The sequence below is a fragment of the Candida jiufengensis genome, assembly GCF_024610255.1.
Source record: "Candida jiufengensis strain CBS 10846 chromosome Unknown scaffold2, whole genome shotgun sequence".
Lineage (NCBI taxonomy): Eukaryota > Fungi > Ascomycota > Pichiomycetes > Serinales > Debaryomycetaceae > Lodderomyces > Lodderomyces jiufengensis.
The window spans coordinates 1,069,205-1,094,322 of record NW_026261561.1 but is presented as its reverse complement, the minus strand read 5'-3'; the positions used below and the strand labels follow the sequence as shown (position 1 = coordinate 1,094,322).

General features: G+C 25.9%; 8 protein-coding genes across 8 annotated transcripts; 3 read left to right on the top strand and 5 right to left on the bottom strand. All coding sequences in view use genetic code 12, as the record gives it.

The window, feature by feature from the left end:
• Positions 1-661: 661 nt before the first annotated feature.
• Positions 662-4,795, top strand: USO6 (Uso6p; the record flags this gene model as incomplete). Its single annotated transcript, XM_051764116.1, has 1 exon — positions 662-4,795. One exon carries the CDS (start codon positions 662-664, stop codon positions 4,793-4,795), a length of 4,134 nt encoding a protein of 1,377 aa, XP_051619579.1.
• A 3,019-nt stretch (positions 4,796-7,814) lies between these two features.
• On the top strand, positions 7,815-11,549 carry KGF54_003518 (uncharacterized protein; the record flags this gene model as incomplete). The annotated part of the gene is made up of 1 exon (XM_051764115.1): positions 7,815-11,549. One exon carries the CDS (start codon positions 7,815-7,817, stop codon positions 11,547-11,549), a length of 3,735 nt encoding a protein of 1,244 aa, XP_051619578.1.
• Positions 11,550-11,763: 214 nt separating this feature from the next.
• On the bottom strand, positions 11,764-13,323 carry LAP41 (metalloaminopeptidase; the record flags this gene model as incomplete). Its single annotated transcript, XM_051764114.1, has 1 exon — positions 11,764-13,323. The coding sequence occupies one exon, from the start codon at positions 13,321-13,323 to the stop codon at positions 11,764-11,766; it is 1,560 nt and encodes a 519-aa protein (XP_051619577.1).
• A 510-nt stretch (positions 13,324-13,833) lies between these two features.
• Positions 13,834-14,994, bottom strand: KGF54_003516 (deoxyhypusine synthase; the record flags this gene model as incomplete). Its single annotated transcript, XM_051764113.1, has 1 exon — positions 13,834-14,994. One exon carries the CDS (start codon positions 14,992-14,994, stop codon positions 13,834-13,836), a length of 1,161 nt encoding a protein of 386 aa, XP_051619576.1.
• A 256-nt stretch (positions 14,995-15,250) lies between these two features.
• Positions 15,251-15,673, bottom strand: KGF54_003515 (uncharacterized protein; the record flags this gene model as incomplete). Its single annotated transcript, XM_051764112.1, has 1 exon — positions 15,251-15,673. One exon carries the CDS (start codon positions 15,671-15,673, stop codon positions 15,251-15,253), a length of 423 nt encoding a protein of 140 aa, XP_051619575.1.
• Positions 15,674-15,878: 205 nt separating this feature from the next.
• KGF54_003514 (uncharacterized protein) lies at positions 15,879-18,282 on the bottom strand (the record flags this gene model as incomplete). Its single annotated transcript, XM_051764111.1, has 2 exons — positions 15,879-18,190; positions 18,264-18,282. 2 exons carry the CDS (start codon positions 18,280-18,282, stop codon positions 15,879-15,881), a joined length of 2,331 nt encoding a protein of 776 aa, XP_051619574.1.
• A 1,046-nt stretch (positions 18,283-19,328) lies between these two features.
• Positions 19,329-20,786, top strand: CAP1 (DNA-binding transcription factor; the record flags this gene model as incomplete). The annotated part of the gene is made up of 1 exon (XM_051764110.1): positions 19,329-20,786. The coding sequence occupies one exon, from the start codon at positions 19,329-19,331 to the stop codon at positions 20,784-20,786; it is 1,458 nt and encodes a 485-aa protein (XP_051619573.1).
• Positions 20,787-21,011: 225 nt separating this feature from the next.
• On the bottom strand, positions 21,012-24,125 carry YCG1 (condensin subunit; the record flags this gene model as incomplete). The annotated part of the gene is made up of 1 exon (XM_051764109.1): positions 21,012-24,125. One exon carries the CDS (start codon positions 24,123-24,125, stop codon positions 21,012-21,014), a length of 3,114 nt encoding a protein of 1,037 aa, XP_051619572.1.
• Positions 24,126-25,118: the final 993 nt, after the last annotated feature.

Sequence of the window (25,118 nt, the reverse complement as noted above, 5' to 3'; positions counted from 1 at the left end):
TATAAAGAAGAGTCTTGATATCTTTGCAAATGCGTACACACAATATATTTTAAAATTTTTGGTGGTTTTTTGGTCATTTCATTAGTGGACTCATATTAAGGAAATTAAGTACAAACATGCATCCAAGGTAAAAAATATTTTTATTTTCATAATTTTCTCAAAATGAGTATCTTATTGGTATATTTGATTAATGGAAATGTGGAACAATCAAGCGGATATGTGAAACCAACCTAAAAAAATGTGAGACACTTTTGCATCCTATTAAGTTATTATTCACTATATGCTTATGACAAAATTATATACAGTCTAGAGTGTCTCACATTTATTTCCTATATAAAACGGATTTCCATTGCATTTAAGGCAGTAAAAAATAATTTTTCAAGACATGAAAATTGCAAAATACAAATTATTTATAAGTCAATCAAATCATGAATTATTCAATGATCATTTTTAAATTTGTATCTTCATTTGCCGTTATTTAACATTTTCAAAATAGATCTAGGATTCATAAATAAAATTCTTATTATTGCTTTAGTTAACTTAACAATTCGAATAATTTAATATTCGAACAAAAGATTTTTTTTACTGTATAATATAATTTAGGAAGAGAATATTGAACCAAATTAAACAATACCACCAGGCCAAATTCAAACATTAATATATGTCAATTTCAATTTACATTGCGTTGATATCGTGTTCAATTACATTCGTACTATACAAGCTATATGAGAGTAAATCAAATGAATTGACTACAACAAAGTCCGAACTAAATAATCAATTGAAAAATCTTAAAAAATCATCAGAAGAGCAACAATCAACATTAAAAAAACAATTTGAATTGTCAAAGAACGAATTGACACAACATCAATCTGATAATCAAAAGCAAAATAAAGAATTACAAGAAAAATTCGATGAATTAAATGAGAATCATCAAAAATTAAAAGATATTGAGTCAATAAATAAACAAAAAATTTCAAAATTGAATAAGCAAATCGAACAAATCACTCCACAAATTGAACGTTTCAAAAAAGATGTCGTAAGATTAGAGACCAAGGAGGTTGAACTTGCCAAAAATTATAAATTTAATTTAAATACAGAAATTGAAAGATTAGTTGTCGAAAAAGATTCAATTATTGCTGATTTACAACAATCATTAGCAGATGTTAAAAAAGAATATTCAAAACAAAAACAATCAACTAATGAATCAGAGAATAAAAAAGACAAAATCATAATAGAGTTAAGACAAATAAACGATGATCAAGTACAACAATATGACGATTTGGAAATAGATCATAAAAAACAAATAACAAGAAACAATAAGAATACTAAAAAATACGATGACTTAAAAGATTCGTATGATAATATGCATACTGACTTAATAAAAGTCACAAATGATTTAGATGATTCAAAACAAGTTATAATTGATGTTGAGAAAATTTGTGAAAATTTAAGAATATCTGAAAATACTTTAAATAATGAATTGAATGATATGAAAAATAAACATGTTGCAGCAATAAGTAAAATTGAGAAATTGGAAAAACATTTAAATATTAAAAAGTCAAGCATTAAACATTTGGAATTAAATTTACTGTTTCAAGAAGGCTTTTACAATCTGATAAGAGAACTAGTGGAAAGTTTGAAGGAAGAGGATAATGACTTTCCAGAAATCGCTTCCATTGATGCACATAAGAATTACGAGCTAATGTCATCAGATGATGATGATAATATTGAAAATGATCGCAGGGCTAGTATAGGTGACAAAGATGGTGAAGCAAATCAAAAACAGTCTGATTCACTAACTAAATCTAAACATTCATCTTCATCAGACCCTCTTTATAATGCAATTAAAGAATACATAGATATTTTGAAATCAAAATTGGCAGATGACAAATTGGATGAAAGTAAGAAGCAAAAAGAAATTGAAGGTCTCAAAAAGCAAGTGGAGGAACTAACTTCAAATCTTCAATCTCAATCAACAAATGAACTTTCGAAAAATTTGCCCGACAATGCACCAAAGACTAAAGGCGAGACATCAATTGAAGCTAACAAGGAAGGAGAATCCAGTAAAGAAGATGAAAATCAAGTCAAGTCGTTGAACGAGACCAATAACAACTCATCAAGTACTACTCAAAATGAATCAAAACTTGAGTCAGTTAATAGCATACCGTCTCAGTCAATAGATGATGTTCAGGAGAAAGATGAAAGTTCCGCAAATGATTCTAAATTAAACAATCAGTCTCAAGATGATTCAGCAAAAGATATCGAAGAAAATGCATCTACACCTGTCTTTAAAAGTATCAAAGAAGATAATCCTCAAGAAAAGGCAGAAGCAAAAGAGGTAACCGAGCCAGGAGATGAACTGAAAGAGAGCTCAAAAGAGGATACAAAAGAAAAGTCTGAAGACAACTTGGATGATGATTATACACCAGAGGAAAGAAGATCTACATTACCAAAAATTGATGAAATTTTACAAAATCAAATTCAAAAAGAGGAAAACCAATCTGCTGATCCTATAGATGATGATGACAAATCTGTTGATAAAGATGAAGAAAAAAATGAAAAGGAGAATGAGGAACCATCCAATACTGAAGAATATACTGAAGCTGAAGCAAATTCAACATTACCAGATATTGATAGGAAATTGAAGGAGGCATCAGAAAAAGAACAAAAGGAAGATCAAAATGATAAATCAAGCGATGGTGATATTAAGGAAGAAGCTGAGTCAATTTCTCCCAGTGAAAAGCAGGAGCAAGGTTTAAATAAAAATTACGATCTAAAAGAAGCTGAGAAAGACGGTGATTTCGATAAAGAAAAAGCAAGTCCAGAAGATGTTGAAGAAAAATCAGAAGATAAACCAAACGATCCTGTGGAAGATGATAAAAAACTAGACAAAAGTAGTCCAACAAGAAGTAGTGGAGTTGATCCATTAGATGTAGATCCAAAAGTCAACGAAAAGAAAATTAATGATGAAGCAGCCAACGACTCAGCCAATGACTCAGCTAATGACTCAGCTAAGGATAATGATAAAGAGAAACCAGTTGAGAAACCAGAATCAAATGTTAATGATCAAAATGATCAAAAAAACAAATTGGACGATATGTATCGTAAAATGTCAATCACAAGAGAACAACAGAAATCAAGAGAATTTGACGGTACAAAAGAAGGATTCAAAAATGACCTTGAGGATGTTGATGAATCTAATGAGAAAGATAGTGTAGATAGTAAGGGGGATTATGTCATAGTAGACAAAAAAGAAGCTCCAAGTCAGGATGAAGAGTCAACGAAAGAAGTTTCAAGTCAGGATGAAGAGTCAATCCAAAAACAACCAAATGAGGAAGATGTTGCTAAAAATGAAACTAAAACCAATGTTGTAAAGGATCCGAAAAGTGATGAAAAAGAGAAGACTTCTGCAAAAACAATGGGTGGCATAGTAAATGAACCAAAAAAATTGGATGAAGACGATGACACCACTACATCGGATAACAAAGCTAAACCCACATCATCATCAACTGAGAAATCTTTAAACAAACCACCAAAAGAAGATGAAGTTGCTAAAGATGAGTCAAAGATTAATAATATAACTGATTTAAAAAATGATGATAAAGAAAAAACGTCAGCAGAAATTATGGGAGGTATCGTTAATGAACCAAAGAAGTTGGATCAACAAGATAATGAATTAAAAGAAGATAAAGAAGGTAAAGAAGATAAAAAAGATAAAAAAGAAGATAGAAAAGAAGATGATGACAATTCAAAAAAACCTAATGAAATTAATCAAGCAAACTTAGATGAGTTTGATAAAACAAATGCAAATATTATGGGAGGGTTAGGAACTAAACCAAAAGAATCAACTGAATCAAAAGAAACAACCGAATCACAAAAGTCAACGGCAAAAGCAATAGGTGGATTTGTAACAGAACCAGAAAAGTCAGAGACAACTAAAAAAAATGAAGAACTTGCTAAATCCAAAAATTTAAATATTGAAGATTTAATGATAAGACCACAGTCAGGATCACAATATGTTAATAATGAAAATAATGATGATGATTTAAATGATAATAATTCCACTGAATCAAAAGCTATTGGTGGAATAGTTACAGAATCTAAAAAATTTAGTATTGGTAGTGATCCAAATTTAAAGAAACCAAGTATTGATTTAACTCCGAAGATTAAAAATGAAGATGGAACTGATAAATTTGCTGGTGGGATGATAAGTAATAATGTTGAAAAAAGTAGAGATGAAGTTCCTAAAGATGAAAGTACGAAATTAAATGAAAACATATTTAATACCGAGTCAACTAAGAAAGATAATGAACAAATTGATGGAAAGGGTCAAACATCAGTCTCTACTACCGACATAGCTGAAAAGGAAGCAAAAGATGATGTAAAAGATGAAGCAAATGATGAAGCAAATGATGAATCAAAAGATGAAGCAAATGATGAATCAAAAGATGAATCAAAAGATGAAGCAAATGATGAATCAAAAGATGAAGCAAACAATAAGTCAAAAGATGAACCAATAAACACTTTAAAAGAAAATCCAGATACTAGTTTGAAAGATGATGCAAAAGACAATTTAAAAGAACAGGTAGAACAAGACAATAAGATAAAGGGAGACAATACAAACGAAGGTAATGACGATAAAGACAATGAAAATCAACAGGATATAGAAGAAGATGATAATGATGAAGATATTGAAGATGATACCACAACATCAACGACAACGAGTAATAATTCATCACCAAAGAAGAATAAAAATAAAAAAAAGAATAAGAAGAAAAGCAAAAGTAAAAAATAATAAAGTCATCTTTGACTTCACAACAATTTTCGTAATATGAACTTTTATAGACAATTTCATTATGTAAAACTTAATAAACAAATTTAATCATAAGGTTATTCAACATTTTAAATATTGCTTATCATTTTTCTAAGTTCTCATAACTTTAAAAAGTGGAGAATTCGTTTTTCAAATAATTGCTTCAACTTTACTTTTTTAAATATTTATGCATGATTTCAAATCAAGTATTTAAAATATCAATTTCATATCCATTAATGTTTAATTAATTGCATAAACAATCAGAAAGATAAAAGTTTAATCAAATTGAAAAGATCAACAATGATTCAGTTCAAAGTGATACAAAAAAAAGCAATTAAAAAAGACAGTGTAATGATTTTATAATTTCGAATTCTTTAATTATAAAGTAATATGATACGAAACATTCGTAATTTAAATTAAAGACATTTTAAGGAGTAAAACGTTGTCAAATAACTTATTAAATTAATTATCCCAATCTTAATTAAGTTTTGCTTTGTGATTTCAGCATTTGTAGTCGGTTTTTCTAATTGTTTAAGAATCATCTGAAATATCTTCAAAAAATAAAGAAGTGTACTGACTATTAGTAAATTGTACTTTATCATATTCATATTCAAATAAGCCAAGATTTAAATAAACGTTCTATTTAATTCATTATATTTTAAAACTTAAATTTGCTTTATTATTTCTTGAATTTATTCTTTTAATTCTTAAGCTAATCTATACATAGAATTTAGAAAATAATTGAAAATAGAATAAATTTTAAAAATCTAAAAATGGTTTAAAATTTTCCAAAACTAGATTAGTAGTAGTAGATTTTAAATTAATATTTTGGCTTAAATTTTATTAAAAATTTAAAAATATATTTTTATTAATTTTTTTATATTTATTTTATTAAGGAGATCTCGGATACTTGTTTTTATTTTTATTTTCTTTAGAATTTGAAATTCATTTTCAATAAACTCATTTTCCAATGGTATTCTCATAAAGACAAAACAATCTAGACTTATTATTGATAAGTTTATAGAAGTACTTGATTTTTTAATCAATACCCTGAGTTTCAATTAAAATTTAAATTTAGTGAGATCTAAATATTTGTTGGGTAACAAAATGGAAATTTATCTATCAATTAAATTTTGATTAGCAAACAATTAAAATAATAAATTATAGATTTGTTCCTGAAATTTATTGATAAAGTAGTAGACAGATAATAATAATAATAATATTTAAGCATTTTGTACGTTATACATTTGATTGTTCTATTCAATGTAAATATTATTTGTAAGTATTTGTAAACTTTCCTCGAATTCATAAAACATTAAAAATATTAATATTATTATAATATTAATTTACTACTAAAAATAAAATTATTGAAAGGGGTTCAATTAAATTAAAGATATGATTATTCAATCTATCATAAGAGCATTCACAAATTGAAGCAATTATGTAAAACCTTGGTCAATTATATATGATAATAATTATAATTGATAAGAATTCATATAATATAATTTAATTTTATCATTAATTTAATCGAGGAAAAAAAACAGTTGTTCTTGAATTAGTAAATTTTGTATATTAACTTAACTCAATAAGATTTTTGTGTAGTTGCAAAATCCTCGAATAAATAAAAATTATATTTGTAGTCTCGGAAAAATAATTGATTATTTATTTGTGTAATTATTATTATTAATATTGACAGATTATTATTTAACATATGATATTATAATTATCTTGAGGATATGTTTAGAATTTCATTGAAATCACATTAAGTTAATTGAATTGATGAATTAATTGTTAAATTTAGATTCAATTAAATGATGATGATTTAAAATATAATTTTAATCTCGAGGTTTAGTTATGATTAAAAATTCTCTCATCGTAAAAAATATTATGAATGAAAAAAAAAATTTATTACACAAAATTATATTTTTTTGTTGTTTACATTTTTTTTATTTTTAAATTTATTTTTTTTTTTTTCTTCTACTTTTTTCAATTCAATTATTGCTGTTAAATATTTATTGATATTTATATATACTAATATAATCTTCTATCAAATTTTTATTTAATCAATCAATTTATCATTACATATAAATAATAAGATATTCAATTTATCATTCATTCAATTGATAGATATTATACAATTCATACTCAACAATAGTTTATTATAAAGTGAAAACAAAATCGTTTAAAAAATAATAATACTTTTATCGTTTCATCATAATATTTATTCTTTTAAATTTTAAATTATAAATATAACTTTATCTACTTAATATTAAATAATAATAAATTAATCACATTCGTTTAATCAATTAACTAAAAATCATTTATATCGAAGATAGATCAGATCTATATATAAATTTAAATAATCAATCAATTCATATAATATCGTATCATTCAACAGATCTTTATTAAATTTAATCCAAATTTTCAAGATCTATTAAAAATAAAATATAACATCCGTAAATCAAACATTAAAAAGGAAATAATAATTAATAATAATTATTAATATATTAAGTATTATTATTATACACACAATTAATTTCAATTAATATTTAAGAATTATTAAAATAATTTGGCAACCAAATTTTGAATTCAATTTTGATTCCACAACAGACAATTTTATATTTTAATATCATTCATTAGTTTTTATTCATTTCTCATTATTTAATTCAATTCATATATATTCGTTATTAATATCATTAAACTATTCAATTTCAGTTATTTACTAATTTATTGTATTAAGAAAGAAAAACACTTTTTTGACACCGGGTTTTATTCAACACCCTTATTTTTTTCAATTTTTTCATGTTATTAAATATTCATTGATTTATCCTAATACAATTAAAACAATAATTCAAAAAACTTATTAAATTCTACTTTATGTCTTATAATTCATATTAATTATTTTATCAATTTTACTACATTTGTTATTTTTATTTCCTCAAGCATTGCATTTTCAATATTACAAATTGCATCTTTGTTTTTTTAAAACGATATTTAAAATATGACCAATGTTCTTGCTAGAGCTGCAAGTATTAGAAGAAAATCATCTTCCTCATCATCATCAAATAACAATGAAAAAGAGAATATAAATCAATCTACAAATGTCAATAATAATAATAACAATTCTAGTTACACTACTCAATCAAGTAAAAAATATTTTAATTATAAAAATTATACTTATAATAATAATAATAATAGTACAAACAAAAATGATAATAATAATAATAACATTACATTAAATCACGATCAAAATCAAAAATCAAATAACAACCAAATTTCATCTAATAATAATTCTAATACTAATCAAAAAACTCCACCATCAAAATTAGTAAAGTCAAAATTTCCACCTCCACCACCAACTCCTATTCTGCCAACTCAACTATTAAGATCATCACCAAGTTTAACAGATTGTTCACCTCCTCCACCATTACCAATATCTCGAACTTCAAGATCTAGTTCGTCTCCTATTTCATTGAATTCAATGAAAAGTTCAACTTCTCTATCTACAATAAATTCAACTAACAATAATAATAATAATGATAAATTAATTAAAACTTTATTGAAAAGATATAAAAAATTGGAATTAGCTTTAAATAAATTTAATTCAAGAAAATATAACCATACATATAATACAAATAATCTGAATAATGGAGCTATATTGAAAGGTAATTTATTAAGAACTTCATTAATTCCATTTTTAAGAAGTACTAATCAATTAGATCAATTTTTCAACAAGGATTCTAAAATATATAAAAGTTTAACTAGTGTAATATTAGCTGTATTAATCAAATGGTGGAATTCATTAATAGGAAATTTAAAATATACTATAAATTCAACTAAACCAAATCCAAATATTATATCTTCAATTAATCATTCAGAATTGATACATTATACAAATATACCAGCAAGTGATAGAAATGCATACTTGGAATGTGTTTCAAGAATAATTTCAAGAGAAGATTGGCATTTATATGATGATCAAAATGATTATCAAACTTTACTTACAACAACATTAGACTATTGCATAGATAAATTGTCGACTTTAAAAACATTGACTGGTTCAATGGCAGCATTTGTTGGGAAAGTCTTTGCATATAGTTTTTTCAAAATTCCAAATGTTTCAAATGCATTATTATTTTTATTAAATGTTAAACAAATTAATTTAGAAAATTCGTTAAAAATATTACCAGATATAAATCAACAAGAAAAAAATGAAAATTTAAATATTGTTAAATCCAAATTTCCCAAACATTTACATCACTTATTGAATTTTAAAGGATTACAAAATTTAACAACAAGAGGTCAAAAATGTTATATGAATTGTACTCCACCACCAAAACATCCAGTTGATGGAATCAAAAATCCAAATGGTGATTGGGTTAGAAGATGGTGTGGATCAGATTCAAATGTTTTTAATTCATTCTTTCGTCATTATGTTGAGATTATAAGAAGAAAATTTATAGATAATGTTGATAACAATCTTTTGTTAATTTGTCCAGGTTTTAGCATTATTTTCAGTCATATCTACCAAATTTTCAAAATAGCTGTTACAAGAATTACTGCAAATATGAAAAATTCAAAAGAAATTATATCATCTTTTAATTTGAACATCAAACAAAGTGATATGTATTATAGTTCCATCATTAAAATTTTTAAAACTATCAGAGATATTACATATGTTGCAACAAGAGATCAAAATTTGGATAATATAAGTGCTAATTTAGTTAAAATAATCGATTTGTGTTTCATATCAATTGCCAAAGAAACAACAATATATGATTTCAACAAGAATGGTATAATTTTGGGAATATTAAATGAATTTGTGAATCATATTGATTTTAATTCTTGTAATAATGAAGTTCAATATTTAATAAATTGGGAGTTTTGGTTAAGTTGTAATTATATGATGATAAACCATTGTGATCATATTCAAAGTTTATTAAAAAATTTTGCATTTTTATTCAACGTATGGGATATGATACCGGATGTTTTGAGTTCATTTATTAGTAATAGTACAAGATCAAATTCTACAAATGCTTCAATTGATGATGTTAATTACAAATGGATTACAAATATTGAAGAATCATTTAAATTAAATTTTATAAATTACTTAATTAGTGATGAACAATTTGAGAAATTTTTCATTCATTGGAACCCATTAGTTAGATCCTACTATATTAAATTATTAATTTGGAGAGTTATCGGAATAAATAACTATCAATCATCATTTTCAATTCAAACTACAAGAAAATTACAATCCAAATTAGATCAATCATTTGAAATTTTACTGAATTATACAATTGCAAATAATGGTAAATTAGAATTAAATTTCAAACCTGATAATCCATTAGTTAATAGGAAATTCAGCATTTTACCAATTAGTGCAAAAGATGATTATTTATCAATAAGTGGTGATGGAATTACTGGAATGAATAGTCAATCCGAAGTTTATTTATCTGCTACATCATTAAAATCCTCAGAATTAAGAAAAACTCATCCATATGAAGTGTTTGATGAAGCTATTTATACGTGTGCAACAGTTCCACCAATTAATGAGACCAACAATAACAACACTAGTAGTGCTCAACCAACTGCGTCTCCACCACCGAAAAATAATTCAATAGTGACTTCAATTGGTAAATTATTAAAAATCTTATCAGATGAAGAAAATAATCAAGATAAATTTCCACAACCACCAATAAAACATTCAGAATCATCAAGTTCATTATCAACATCATCATATAAATCAAGATCATCATCACCAAGTATAATGTCATTCAAATCCACTCCAACGTCAATAACAGAAACGTCATCAGTAAAATCAGAAGATTATGATGAGGCATCATCAATTTTAACTATAGATACATTAAAATTAAAAGATGATAGTGATTTATCATCTCAAAAGAATCAACAACAAAACTATAATATTCAACCACCTGAATTATCAAAATTACCACCAGAAATTATTAGACCTGTTTTTAAATTTGATATTATTGTATGTCATGAATCAATGAATGAAAAATATCAAATTATAAATTATAAAAATTCATTAGTTAATCAAAGTTATTTTAATGGTTTTCATCAACAACAACAACAACAACAACAACACTATCATCATCACTACTATAACAATGTTAATGGTAATAATCCACAGTATCATCATTATAATCAACAACATCAACAAATGTCCACCACCAACTTTCCAAATAATCCACAATTACCATACATGTCATTATTCGTAAATTCAGATATATATGGTCATAAATTTTATTTGAACGAAGAAGATGACGATGGGATTTTTATTGAAGAATTGACTACCCAAGATGAAGAGGAATTAAATAAACAACAACAACGACAACAACAACAGAAAAATTCAATATTCAACACCACAAACGCCAATGATGGTAAAAATTTAATTCAAATGATCAATTTAGGAAAATCAATAAATGAATTAAATTACATAATTCAAGAATTTAAAAATTTCCTAAAGAACAGAATAGAAATAGATAATCAAAAATTTGAAACTTTTTTAACTCAAAAAACCATTTCATCAATGTCAAATTTAAATTTAAATTCTTCAAACAATAGTAAAAGTGGTTCAAGTGGTGATACATTAAAAAATAATTCATTAAATTTTATTGATGATAATTTTAATGAATTCATTTATTTCAAAAGAATTATTCCATTCTTAAGTGTTGATTCATCAAATGAAATGAGATTATTAAATGCTAATTAATTAAACAAACTAATTTATATTTGCTTAAACAAATAACTAATAGAGGAATCATTTTATAGAATATTAATTAAGTGTAAAATTAAAAATACATATACACCTTACTCACGTACTTTTCAAATATCATTACTTTTTTTATTTTCTACAATTTAAGGACATTTCGTGAAATAATTAAACTTTTAATTGTCTTCTAATATATAAAATTTTCTTTTTAGTTTTATAAATCAACATAATCATCATAAGTAGATCTCCAATTTTTGAAAAATCCATTAAAAAATTTAATTCCCAAACCAACATCTTTAGATCCAACAGTAGCTCTTATAGAATGCATAGATAATTGAGGTATACCCAAATCAATAGTTCTTGCACCAGTTTGAGTGGATATTGAAGGACCAATAGTTCCACCAGATGGTGAACCATTTCTAATTTGGAAATATTGAACTTCATCATTATTTTTTTTAGCAGTAGCTTCAATTAATGATAATCCAATAGAATCAGTTGCTAAATTTCCATTAGGATCTAATTCTATAGTTATACCTTTATTTGGTAATGGTTTATGATGATCTAAATAAACTTCTTGAAAATTTGGATTTAATAAATGAGTTACATCTGCTGATAATACTATAGTATTTGCATAAGTTTGTCTTAATTCATCTGATATTGCTAATTGTTCAGGATTAAAATATTCTGTTGATAAAATTCTTTCTATAACTAATTCAAATATACCACCTTTTGCACCTGCTCTTGATAAACTTCCAACTTCTTCATTATCATATAAAGAAACTACTGAAAATGAATCACTTTTCAATGTGTTATCATTTGATGATTCAATTAATGAATGTAATGCAACAAATGAACAAATTCTATCATCTATTCTTGGTGCGAAAATAAAATCTTTATTTAATCCACCTATAGTTCCCTTTTGAACATCATATAATTGTAAATCCCATTGTGATATTTGTTCAACTTTAACATTAGCTAATTTTGCAATATATCTTAATAATTTTAAAGAATGTTTTCCATATAATGGAGCTTTTTTTTCAGATTCAGTTGGTTCAGGTCCTGAATCTTGTGAAAATCCAATTACTGGAACAGCTTGAGTTTCCTTATTAAAATAACCTTGAGCTGGTGTACCAAAATGTGGAGCTAATGTTGGTATATGAGCTATTGGATTAGGAGTTGAATCAACTAAATGTTGAGTAATTTGATTTCTTTCATCTTTAATTAAAATCCTACCACCAATACCTAAATCTCTATCCCACCAAACACTACCTAATGTACCAGCATATGGAGCAACTCCTAATAATTCATATCCATCAACTTTGGCTTTTGTTGAATTTGGTTTTAATACTGTTGTTAATGAATCAATATGTGATCCAATTGCACCAACTCCCTTTGATGGTGTCCAATCTTTCCCAACTACGAAAGCAGAAAGTGATGAACCATTCCTTGTAGTGAAATATTTCCCAGGTTTTATATCGGTCCATGAATCCTTTTCTGAAATATATTTAAACCCATTTTTTTCAAGTTGAGTTTTAAAATAATCAACTACATGATAAATTGTTGGATTTTTATAAGTAAATTCAATATAATCTTCAGCATATTTAATAAAAAATTCTTTAGTATATTTTGAACTTAAATCTGAATTATTAGTAGTATCTTCTGAAGTTTTTGAATCATTTGAAATTTCTTTAAATTTTAAATCTTTTTGTTCTTGTAATTTATTTAATGAATCTGATATACCAGCAAGAATATCATCTATAGTAAAATTAGACATTTTGAATTAATGCAAAAATGACTTGATTGATGATGATTAAAATGAATGAATAAATTTGATAAAAAAGAGTGATTTGCCACAAATATATATACTATAACCAAACAATCGAAACGGCACAACTTTTGGATAAATATAAATTATGGTTTGTTCCAATTTTTGTGTGGTTACCTCAAATTGATAAAAAAATAAATTAAAATGTTTATCGGTTAATAAATCCGATTAAGAAAAAAATGAAACTTAAAGCGGAATAAATTTTTATTATTTAGTACCTTACACAAAAATAGGGTTTAGTTTTACTGGTTACAAATTCATAAACAATCAAATTGATGGACTTGATAGTTCTTTTTCTTTTAGCAAATGCAAGTTTTTTTGACTTCTTTTTGAATAATGATACCTTGTTCATGAAAATTTAGTGGGATTTAAACTAAAACATGAACTGGGTTCAGATTTTCTTAAAACTCTACAGCAACTCAGAGTCTTATAGTATAACCAGGTTATGAATCTCTATATTTACAATGAATTATCTAATTTTTTATTTACAGGTCTTTCACTAGCAAAAGTAGCAGCAACAATTAAAGGAAATACTAAACTAACATCAGCATAAACTTTTACAGATTTAGCATCAGCTTTAATTTTACCCCAACTTATAGCTTCATCAGGTCTTGCACCAGCATCTGATCCATCAAATTCTTGACCAGTATTTATATAAACAGCATAATCAGCTCCATTTCTCATTAAACATGCATTACATATATGATGTTTAATTAATCCACCACCTAATATAATCATACCTGCTTTAAAAGCTGACATTGACATTGAATTTATTTTACGAATATCTTTTACTATATCTAATCGAATTTGTTGTGGTGATGATTTAAAAGTATGGAAAAATAACATATCACCTATTGATCCATCAGTTAATGCAGGACAAAAAATTGGTATTTGATTTTTATGGGCCCAATATAATACAGATGATTCATCATTTATTTCTTTTCCTAATCGATCTATTAATTTTGATGGAGTCCAAATAGCATTTGAATCTGCATCTAGTCCATTGACACCTTCTTTTTCAAATTCTTCTTGTTGTTCTTCTAAAATTTTATCCAAAATAGGTACTATCCATTCTTCAAATTTACAATAATTATCATTGGGTACTAATAAATTCCCAATTCTATTCATACCTTGATCTCTTAACCCTTTTCCTGGTAATGTGAAATCTCCCATATAAGTTGGTGCTAAAACTTTTATTAAATCTTCTTCTATCCCACCTGCTGTTGCAACAATAGCATTAACCATTTTATGTTGTACAAGATATCTTAAAGTATCTCTTAATCCACTAGATATTAAATTTGAAGTATATCCCATGAAAATAGTTGTTTTTTGATATCCATCATCATCAAATTCTCCAGTTTGTTCATGTTCTTCTAATTCTGATTTATGTTTACCTCTCCAACTTCTCATTTGATCTATAATATTACATGCTTGTGATAATGAACTTGCTTGAAACCCCATAGTTGACATGGATGATATTAAATCTTTTGCAGTCATATTATATGCATTATCTTTTGAATAATCTATACCTTTAACTTCTTGAAAATCTTCAGGAACTGGTACGGACTGTTTGAGTACAGCATCAGAAGCTAAATTCGGAAGTTTCCCAGAATCAGCCATTTTTATTCTATTCTGTTGGAGTTGGTTGTAAAATTTTAAGTTGTTCCAAATAATATCAGATATCTGAAAAAAAAAATTTTGTTAAGATAGAGACAAAAATCTGAAACCAATACAAATAAATTTATATGACCTCATTAATTCAATAAAGATCAGTACTAAACATGAGTTCTACATTATTGGCCATGGTAAGCTCCATTTCCGTTTGAATTTAAAAAAAAAAGTTAAACGTCGTTTATTGTTCGTTAATCCATAATCACTATACTCTTTCCTTTACTTCAGGAGTCCAAGCTTCACATTTAGGTTTAGCAGTATTATAACATACATAAGCTCCAGGAGTATTAGTTAAATTAGGTTTATGTCTTGCAGGTAATGGATAAGCTCTAACAGTTTTTTCAGAACCTTGTAAAGTATTTGGAGGAGTATTTGTACCATACCCTAACCAATAATGCCAACCTGGTTCAACTTGAGACATATCTGGATGCCAACTACTATATTCTACCCATCTTGTTCTTAAATGGATTTCTTCTGGTGAATCAGTTTCATAAAATTTATTACCAAAATCATCTGTACCTACTAACCAACCACTTTTTACATCATTATGTACTTGTAATTGCCATGCTGCTCTTTTGAACCCACTTTTATATATGTTTTTCGCGAAACGGAATATAGATGTGGACATTGTTACGAGATATTAATTGAATATGTAGTGATTGATTTAATTGATTGTGCTTTTTTTTATGTTGTTTGTTAGCGTAATACAAAAATATTTTTTGTTTGATTGGTTGCGAAACTATAATATTTTTTTTATCACAATCTTTAGAGTCGAGTTGAAAGCTATCTATTACACAAGAAAAATATATTATATCATTAGTCATGTAATTAATCTATTTAGGTATGATATCAATATTTACAAAGTATTTATGCTTTCCTTTATTAACAACAACTTTATGAATTTTTGAGATTTGGGTCAAATCATCTTTATTTGTAGATAGTATTTTCCCAATTTTACTAACATTTTCACTTAAATCTTTTGAAGTATCAGCTAATTGTTCATACCATTGATGTATTAAAGAACCTTCTATAAAATCTGTGTCTTTTCTTTTGATATAATTCAACAGTTTTTCAATTGTACTTTCTACTTCTTTTAAATCATTCTTAATACTAGTTAAAAATTCAAAACTTTTAATCAAATTAGTATGATTATTTTCGATTGGATTAGTGATGATTAATGCTCTTGAATAATCTTCAAATTTTGGGAATTGTGGGACACCAATTGAAGACCAGGGTTTCATTCTTAAATAATATAAATGCTCCATTGATGTTAAATTATTAATTGGACCTTTTGAAAAATCAAGTAGATTCAATCTTGACAAAACAGTCAAAAATTTAATAAAACAATGTATTAATAATTTTAAATTTTGATAAGATTCCACTAAATATTCTTGATATTGGTATGTCTTGATTATCCCTGGTAAATAAACGTCTCGATTATGTTGAAGTTGTTTTTTCAATGATTCCTTCTTGGGACCTGCTTTAAGCTTTTTGATCTTTTTAGGTAATCTTTCTTCTATGTCATACATTTTTCCCAATATAATTTGTTTAACCCTATTTTGTAAATGATCTAATAAATTACTCAATAATATATCAGAGTACCAATAAATAAGAAATAATTCAAATGATTTATATATATCTAATTCAAATCCTCCTAATAATAATTGAATCATCATTTCAGTCTTTTGGTAATAAATATATGATGTAACACTTAATGCTGGTTCTTCATTACTTAATTGATCACCTACGTTAAAATTTTGAAACATTTGAAGTTCAAAAGTCTCCCATCCAACTTGTAAAGTATCCCATATAATTAATCCTCTTGAAATTAACTGTTGTGATCTACATGGATTAGCTCCATAAATACAAAGATTATTATATATAGCACTTTCTAAATCTAGAATGGAATTTGCTCTCTGAGATAATATTTCTTGTCTTGTTGTTTCTTTGACTTGAGATAATTGTCCTTCAAGCGGACCGAGTAAAATTGAATTTATACCAACAACGTTACCAATAATGTTAAGACATAATCTTGTAAGGTCTATAGTCGGTGATCCAAAAATTGATTTATCATCTCTTATAAAGAACAATTGAAATAATCCTCTAGAAAATACTGAGAACTTTGAGATTGGAAATTTTATATTATATAGTAGGAAATCTTCTAATTGAGTCATGGTTTTTATCTTATTTGCTTGGTTGGTATAATGATAAACTGTTTCAGAAATTCCATTGATATGGTTAAAAGTGGTGGTGGACTCAGTGGATGGTATCTCAGTTGGTATACTATTGTTATCCATATCTGCTTGAATAAATTTTGAAAATACCCCAATCGGTATATCTGATTCATTATAAAGGTGATTTTTTAAATTCTCAATTTCTTCTATGGCGTCATTACAAAAGTTGAATATTGCTGACTCGTCATTGGATTCCTTCATAAAATTTATTTCTTGTGTCGTTATACATGCTTCAAATTGATTCAAATATAATATAATTTTGAGTTGACTTATTAAAATAGATGAGTTTTCAATATCATTACTTACAATCCATTCTATTGCTTGATTGATTCTCTCGATGATGAATTGAGGAGATACGTCAAATAAATAATTCAAATTCATATTTCTGGTCGTTAAATCTTCTTCTTCATATAGAAAAGTTTTTGCAATATTGATAGTAAACCCAATAAATTTGCATAATCCCATGACATAGGTTTTCAATACTTTATGGACTAGCCAATAATTTGTATCTTCTTCATAAGTGGTATTTGATAATTTTGGTTGATCAAATGAACATTGTTCCCATACTGAATTTTTTTTATTTAAATAATTCTCCAATATACATTGAACATATCTACAACTAAGTACAGTTACTGGAAGACTATCACTTTCAAGCCAATTGACCAAAAATTGTAATAATTTATTTTGTATATTTATAATAGTTGATGATGATTGAGGTTTTGAACAATCAAATTCAATTTCTTCTTTCTTTAATTCTATCAATCCAGTATCTAGTTTTGGGTTGAGTACTTCCAAAGCCCTTGTTCCTTCCAATAGTTCAAAAAGTGATGATTTGACAACTTTATTATCATTTATATGTTGTAAAGAATTAAAAACCTCCAGTGTTATATCTACTAAATCTTCATTATTTTCTTCTAGTCGTAATATCCCTGTCAATTCGTTAGTATCCAAATCTTATAATAAATTACAAAGTTCATTACATACCTAGATCTGGAATTGACATAATCTATTTCTGTTGTAAGTTCAATTTGAACCTTATCTTTTACTGAAATCAAGAAAATGAAAAATTTAATAATAACGTGCATTTTGAAAAATTAATTTTTTGCAACACTTTTTTTTATAAATTTATTTTGTTCTTGAAACAATTTATTTGTAACGAAAATATTTGATGAAATCTTGCAGATTGAGATGATTGAAGTCTTACAATAAGTGTACATTAGATTTTTTATGGAATTTTCTCGAGTGCTTGCTTATTTACCTTGATAGTCCCTTCTGATGTTCTAGAAAATAGGTGAGTGGTTGATTAATATATTAGTCAGTGATCTCAATTGAGACAAAATGAATTAATTACGCTTGGTTTGGAAAGATTAACCTCCTTAAAGATGTCGAAAAGGTTGTAAAAAGTGAAGAGTTTTGAATTTTACAAATCAAAAATGTTTTTATTGACATAATGTCATTAATTCAAAATCTATGAAATTGTTTCATGACAAAGTTTCAAAATGAGGGGAAAATTTATAAAAAAAAACAAAAAGCCTTATTATTCAACTCACGTGAAAAAGAAGGTAGTGTATTTTATTATTTCAATAGAATATTATAGAGTACAAATTTTAGATTCAATTAATTAATTTAAGGGTACAAATATACAAATTGTGATTACTAATTAATTTCTTTTTTTTTTGGTTTTAAATTATGAGTTAATAGTTTTTATTATTATACAATAAATTAAATATTAAACAAAAACATCATTTTATTATAATCGATAATTTTAAATTTTAGATTTTAAATTTTATATTAAACTTTTCTTCTTTTCAAGATTCATTAGTTTGATTCATTTACTTAAATCTATTATTAATTTTTATAATCATATATCATATTTAATAACATTCAATTCAAACTGTAATTAATTTAAAGAATAACATATAATTTCAATCAAATAATTAATATCCCGCATTTCGCAAAACTTAAAGATTTAACTCCATATATATTTCAAAATTTTATTATTTCAACAACCACAACCACAATCACCACCACATCAACAACATAACAAAAATGGCTGAAGTTAAACGTAACTATTCGGAGATAATTAACTCTCCACTTGATTCTCCTGATGAAGATTATAATGATCCAAAAAAATTACATACAAAACCTGGTAGAAAACCTTTAGATACTGAACCAAAATCAAAAAGAACTGCTCAAAATAGAGCTGCACAAAGAGCTTATAGAGAAAGAAAAGAACGTAAAATGAAAGATTTAGAAGATAAAGTTAAATCATTAGAAGATGAAAATGTTAAAGCAACAACAGAATCTGATTTTTTAAAAGCTCAAGTTAATATATTAAAAGCTGAATTATCAAAATATAGAGGTTCAACTGATTTTCTGGATTTAAATTTACCAAAAAAAGTTGGTCATTTAAGTAATCCAAACCCTAATACTAATACTAATAGTATAGATTTATCTCCACCAAGTAATGAACGTCATAATACTGATGATTCAAGTTCAAATTCAAATAAAAATTCAATATCAGATAGAGCTTCAACTCGTTCATCAGTATCAGCAAATAATGTATCATTTGGATTACCTTGGTCAAAAGATAATTTAAAATTCATAAGGCAACAAGAACAAAGAAATGATAATAATGGTGATGGTAATGTACCGGATTTAGTTTCTGGTTCATCTTCATCAACAACTCCATTAAATGATAATATATTAGTTTCACCAACATCATCGGATTTACCTACAGCTAAAAATAATTTAGATTTTACTCATACATATGAAGAAGAAATTGATCCATTTTGTAGTAAATTAGGTGAAGCATGTGGAACAAAACAAAATCCAATACCAAAACAACAAAGAAGATCAATAGATGTAAATAAATTCCCATCAACAAATTCATCAAATTATAATTCACCATTTTCAAATATATCACCAAATACTCAAAATAATTATACAATAGATTCAAATTCAAATGAATATAATGATCCATTTTTCAATAATATGGGAGAATTTAATTTCAATTTAATAGATAATAAATATAAAAATGATATGGATGATCCTTTAAGTTTTTTAAATAATGATAATTTTGACGTTTCATTAGCATTTGGTGAAACTAAAGATAACAAAACAAAAGATCCAATAGATTTATTAACAACAGAAGAATCAATATATGATCCAATGATTAAAGAAGAAATAAATACAAATTTTAATTTTAATGATTTTATAAAAAATTCAATACCCGAAAGAAGAGAATCTTCAATAACTAAAGATACCACAAAAGAAGATAATAATAATAATGATGATGATGATGATTTAAATGAAATGGTACCTGCTCCACAATCAACTTTAAAATGTAGTGAAATATGGGATAGAATAACTGCACATCCAAAATATACTGAGTTGGATATTGATGGATTATGTAATGAATTAAAAAATAAAGCAAAATGTTCAGAAAAGGGAGTTGTTATAAATACAAAAGATGTTAATAATTTATTAGAAAGGTATAAATCTTGAGAAGTGATATATAATTTTAGTTCTTTTTTTTTTTTTTTGTTTAATTAAGTGTTAATGTAACGTGAATGTGTTAAGTACTTCTTCTTTTATTTGGTCTTCATCGTCTTTAATTTGATCGTCACCTTCGTCTTTATCGTTATCTTTACTAAATCTTAGATCGAACAAGTTACAAATAGAGATACCAAAAATAGAAATAAATCGTATACAAAGATCGATATTTATTAATCACACAACTTCTTCCTCAACAATTACTTCATCCTCAGTAGTTATACAAGACAAAACATAATCATAAAAATTTTGTAGATTTTTCATAGTTAATGAATCTAATTGATAATTTGAATTATTTTGTAAATCTTGAAATGCATTTTTAATTAAATCTAATAATTTTTTTAAAATATCATTATCCATTTCTTTAGTGATATGAATTTTGGAGATACTATTGATTATTGATTTTTTAAATTCTTTCGTAACTTCTTTGGCATCAAATATCTCCAAGAGATACATTGATTGCCAAACTTGTGACATTTGATGTTTTTGATCTTCTTCTTTTAATTGAACTAAATTTAATGGATTACACCAATCTAATAATTGTGATAAAATTTTTGTTGGTTTGATTGAATTTGATTCAGCAGCTTTTAATATTAAATCTCCCGATATTGTAGCTAAACCTAATTGATGATTTGGATGTGAATAACAATATACGGGTATACAAAATGCTAAAACTTGTTTTAATTCATGATTTGATGCGTTTGTTGTATTGAAATAACTTAATAATAAAGCAATGAATAATTCTTTTTCTGATTCATCAGATTCTGGTTCTTCTTCTTCTTCATCTTCTTCAATTCTTGAATCTTGAGGATTAATATCATTTATAGTTTTAATTTTAAAAATATCTGCTAAAAATAATTTAGAAATACCTTCACCCATAATTGCTTGTAATTTAGGACTTTCATCTAATAATAATTTATAAAATAGTCTTAAAAATCCAAATCTTTTCTCAACTGCAATAATGTTTATACCAAATGTTGAAATTATATCAATTATACCAACTATAGAAACAAATTTAACTTGATCAGCTGATGTTTTAATAGCATTAAAAAACGTAATTAATGCTTCTTTTGCTACTGATTCTTCAATCAAAGCAAATAATCCCAAACAATTCAAAGCAGTAAGAAATATTGAAGCATTATTTGTTTTAGTTACTGCATATTGAACAATACCAGTGTATAATGAATTTAATGATAAATAATGACTCAAATCATCTTCAATTAATTCTAATGTATGTTTTGTAAGTTTAAGACAACGTAATAAAATATCATCATTTGGCATTGATTCTTCAAGTTTTCTTCGTTTATTTAATCCATCATTGTCTTCATCCAGATCCAGATCCAAATTATCGAGTTCTTCATCAATTTCATCCATATCAAGATCACCTTGTCTTATTGGTGGTGGTCTTGTATCATTTTCTGCAAATGAATCTTCAGCAATATTTTCACCATCTTCATTCATATCTCTAATATCTGTAATTATTTCAACAGTCATTGAAACAAAATCTTTTTCATTAATTGAAATTTTTTTCAATACTTTCAAAGCATTAACTATAATTTCATCTTGAAAATTTTCTTCTCGTAATTGAGATCTTATAACATTAAGCATTGCTCTACGACCAACTTCATCACTAAAATCGAAATCAATGCAAATAATTAAAAGTTGGTTTGCAATAAAATTTAAATCTTTCATCGTTTCTGAATATTCTTCATATTTTTCACGATCTGCTGTTGATCCATTTAATTTAACTGCTTTACGTTGATGACATTTTTTGAAAATTTCTTCATTTTCTCTAAATTCTTGTTGTAATGTTTTTATTTCAGCTTTGAGACGCTTTTTATCGGCTTTTTGTTGAGATGTCTTTTTACCTTCTGTATGTTCTATTACTTGTAATTTCTTTTGTGTTCCGTGTAATTTTAAATTTATATTTGTCAATGTATTTTCACAAACAAATAATTCATTTTCGATTTCATTAACTTCTTTTGTATATTTTTCATACATCTCATGAAGATCTTTTTGATTAATTTTAATTTTTTTCTGCATTTGTAAATATTTTTGTAAAGTATCAGATAACTCCAAGGGATCTGGGAAATTAGATTCAATTAGGTCATATAATCTATTGCTGTTACAATGTGTGAAAAAAGTTCTCATTAAAAATGAACTTTCAACAGTTAATGATTTCCAGAATTTAGAATTTATTTCAATGGTTTTTGGTAATTCAGGTTTTGTTTTAAACAATAGTAGCATTGACTTTTCAGCAATATTACTTTTAGTTACATTTAATTGTTCTAAAAATAGTTTGATATCTTCATTACATGATTCAAACCATACTTCACATAGAAGTTTGGTGGCAGCATTCGAGACATTTAAATCTCTATCATTTAATCCATATTGTAGCAAAATTTCTTTTTGTTTGTTTCTTAAATTTCCCATACTCCCCAATTCTGGAATGACTTTTGAATAGACAAGTCTTCGATTAATACTATTCATATCCTTGACTCTTTCTAATAGTAAATTGATGGTGTATTTACTTTTGACGGAGTTCAACATAGCAGTTCTTCTAACTTCTGCACTATCATCTAATTGTAAACAAGTCATCATCCATTCACTTATGGTGTGGTTCGTAATTTTATTTTGTGAATCTTCATTCTCATCTTCTTCAAACTCTATATCATAATGTTGAAAATTTGATAATGCAATTATAGCTTGCATTCTTATGTGTAATTCTCTATCATGTAAACGTTTTGATAACGACATAATTAAAAGTTTGAAAACATTGACATCTATATCACCCATATATTTTATAACCATTGCTAACAATTGGACAACTCGATATCTTACTATTTTATTTGATGCATCTATTCCTCGTAATAAATGATTAATCAAGTATAATGAGAATCCAGAATTTGCTTCTACTTTGGTTGTATCGTCAATTTCCTCCGTGATTGTTGTTTCTTCTTTATCTTCTTCTTTCGATTCAATTCTTGTAACTTCATCTGATAATAATTTAATAAAATGAGCAATAAACTTACAAATTCTATCACCATTATGCTCTCCTTTTTTAATTTTTAATGAATGATTTAGTAGTTGACAAAACCTCAAAGAGAAATAATCTAATTTATTTATTTCAATTGATCTATCAAATAAACTTTTCATTATAACTAGTAATTTTTTATGGCCCGCCATTGAAAATTGACAATCTGTAAATACGTGAGTCATCCCTATATTTATATCCTTTTCATCTGTTGTTTTCTTGATTGATACAAGAGTAGGTTTTGGGGGTCTACTCATCTTGTGGAAGCAATAATATTGATTTTATTTATAGGTACGACACGTCTTGTCCATTTAAAGTAGAAATTAATAATGGGATAAGATGTAATTAATTTTAGTGTTAATTATGTGTCAATGATGAAATTCTGAAATTTGGTTGTAACTGTAGTATTTTGGTATGCTTAAATAAATGTAAACAAACAAAAAAAATAAATTTGATCTACATAATAAATTGTAATTAAGAAATAAATAGTCAAATGGCCCCTAGTAATGAGCCGCACAAAATAATATACTGAAATGAGTATCAAAATGTTAAGTAACCCCTCTTGAAAAGCCGCACGATTTTTCAAATCCCTACCTCATTACTTAACGATAAAGATATAAGATAAATGACAAAGATATGTATCAAATTTCATATTTCCCAGTCTAAAAAGGTTATAATTTGGTGTATTTAAACATAACTTGATTTCTTTGAGTGTTATAACTTCATCTGTTCATTTATACAAAGTAAAATAAAAGTTGTCAGAGACGCTATTCTTCTAACCTATTTTGCAACCAATTTTGGTACAATTTTACCAATTAAGGTTTATGTTTACTTCGTTTATTCTACCTTTTACATTTGGAACCCCAGATTATTCATCACACGATTGTAAATTAATGAAATCCCAAGGGATCTGAACGAACAATAAGAAACAAGAGATTTGTCATTTTTCGTTTTACAGATAAGATCTAGATTTGAATGGTATCGTTTAGATATAAGTATCATAATTGAAATTGAGATCGTTTACAATAGGCAAGAATCTTTCGATTTAATCTTGTGTTTGTTTTTCTTCTCTTTTTAATTTATTGTTTTTCAATAAATTATCATATGAAGTTAAAAATAATTTGAAGTAAAGACCTTTGTACAAAAGATAAATGTGAAGTATAATTAAGTAATATTTAAAAATCAGTTTAATATCTCGTATAAATCTGTTCTGTATATTTTAAATTTTTATACGATGAAAATAAAGACTA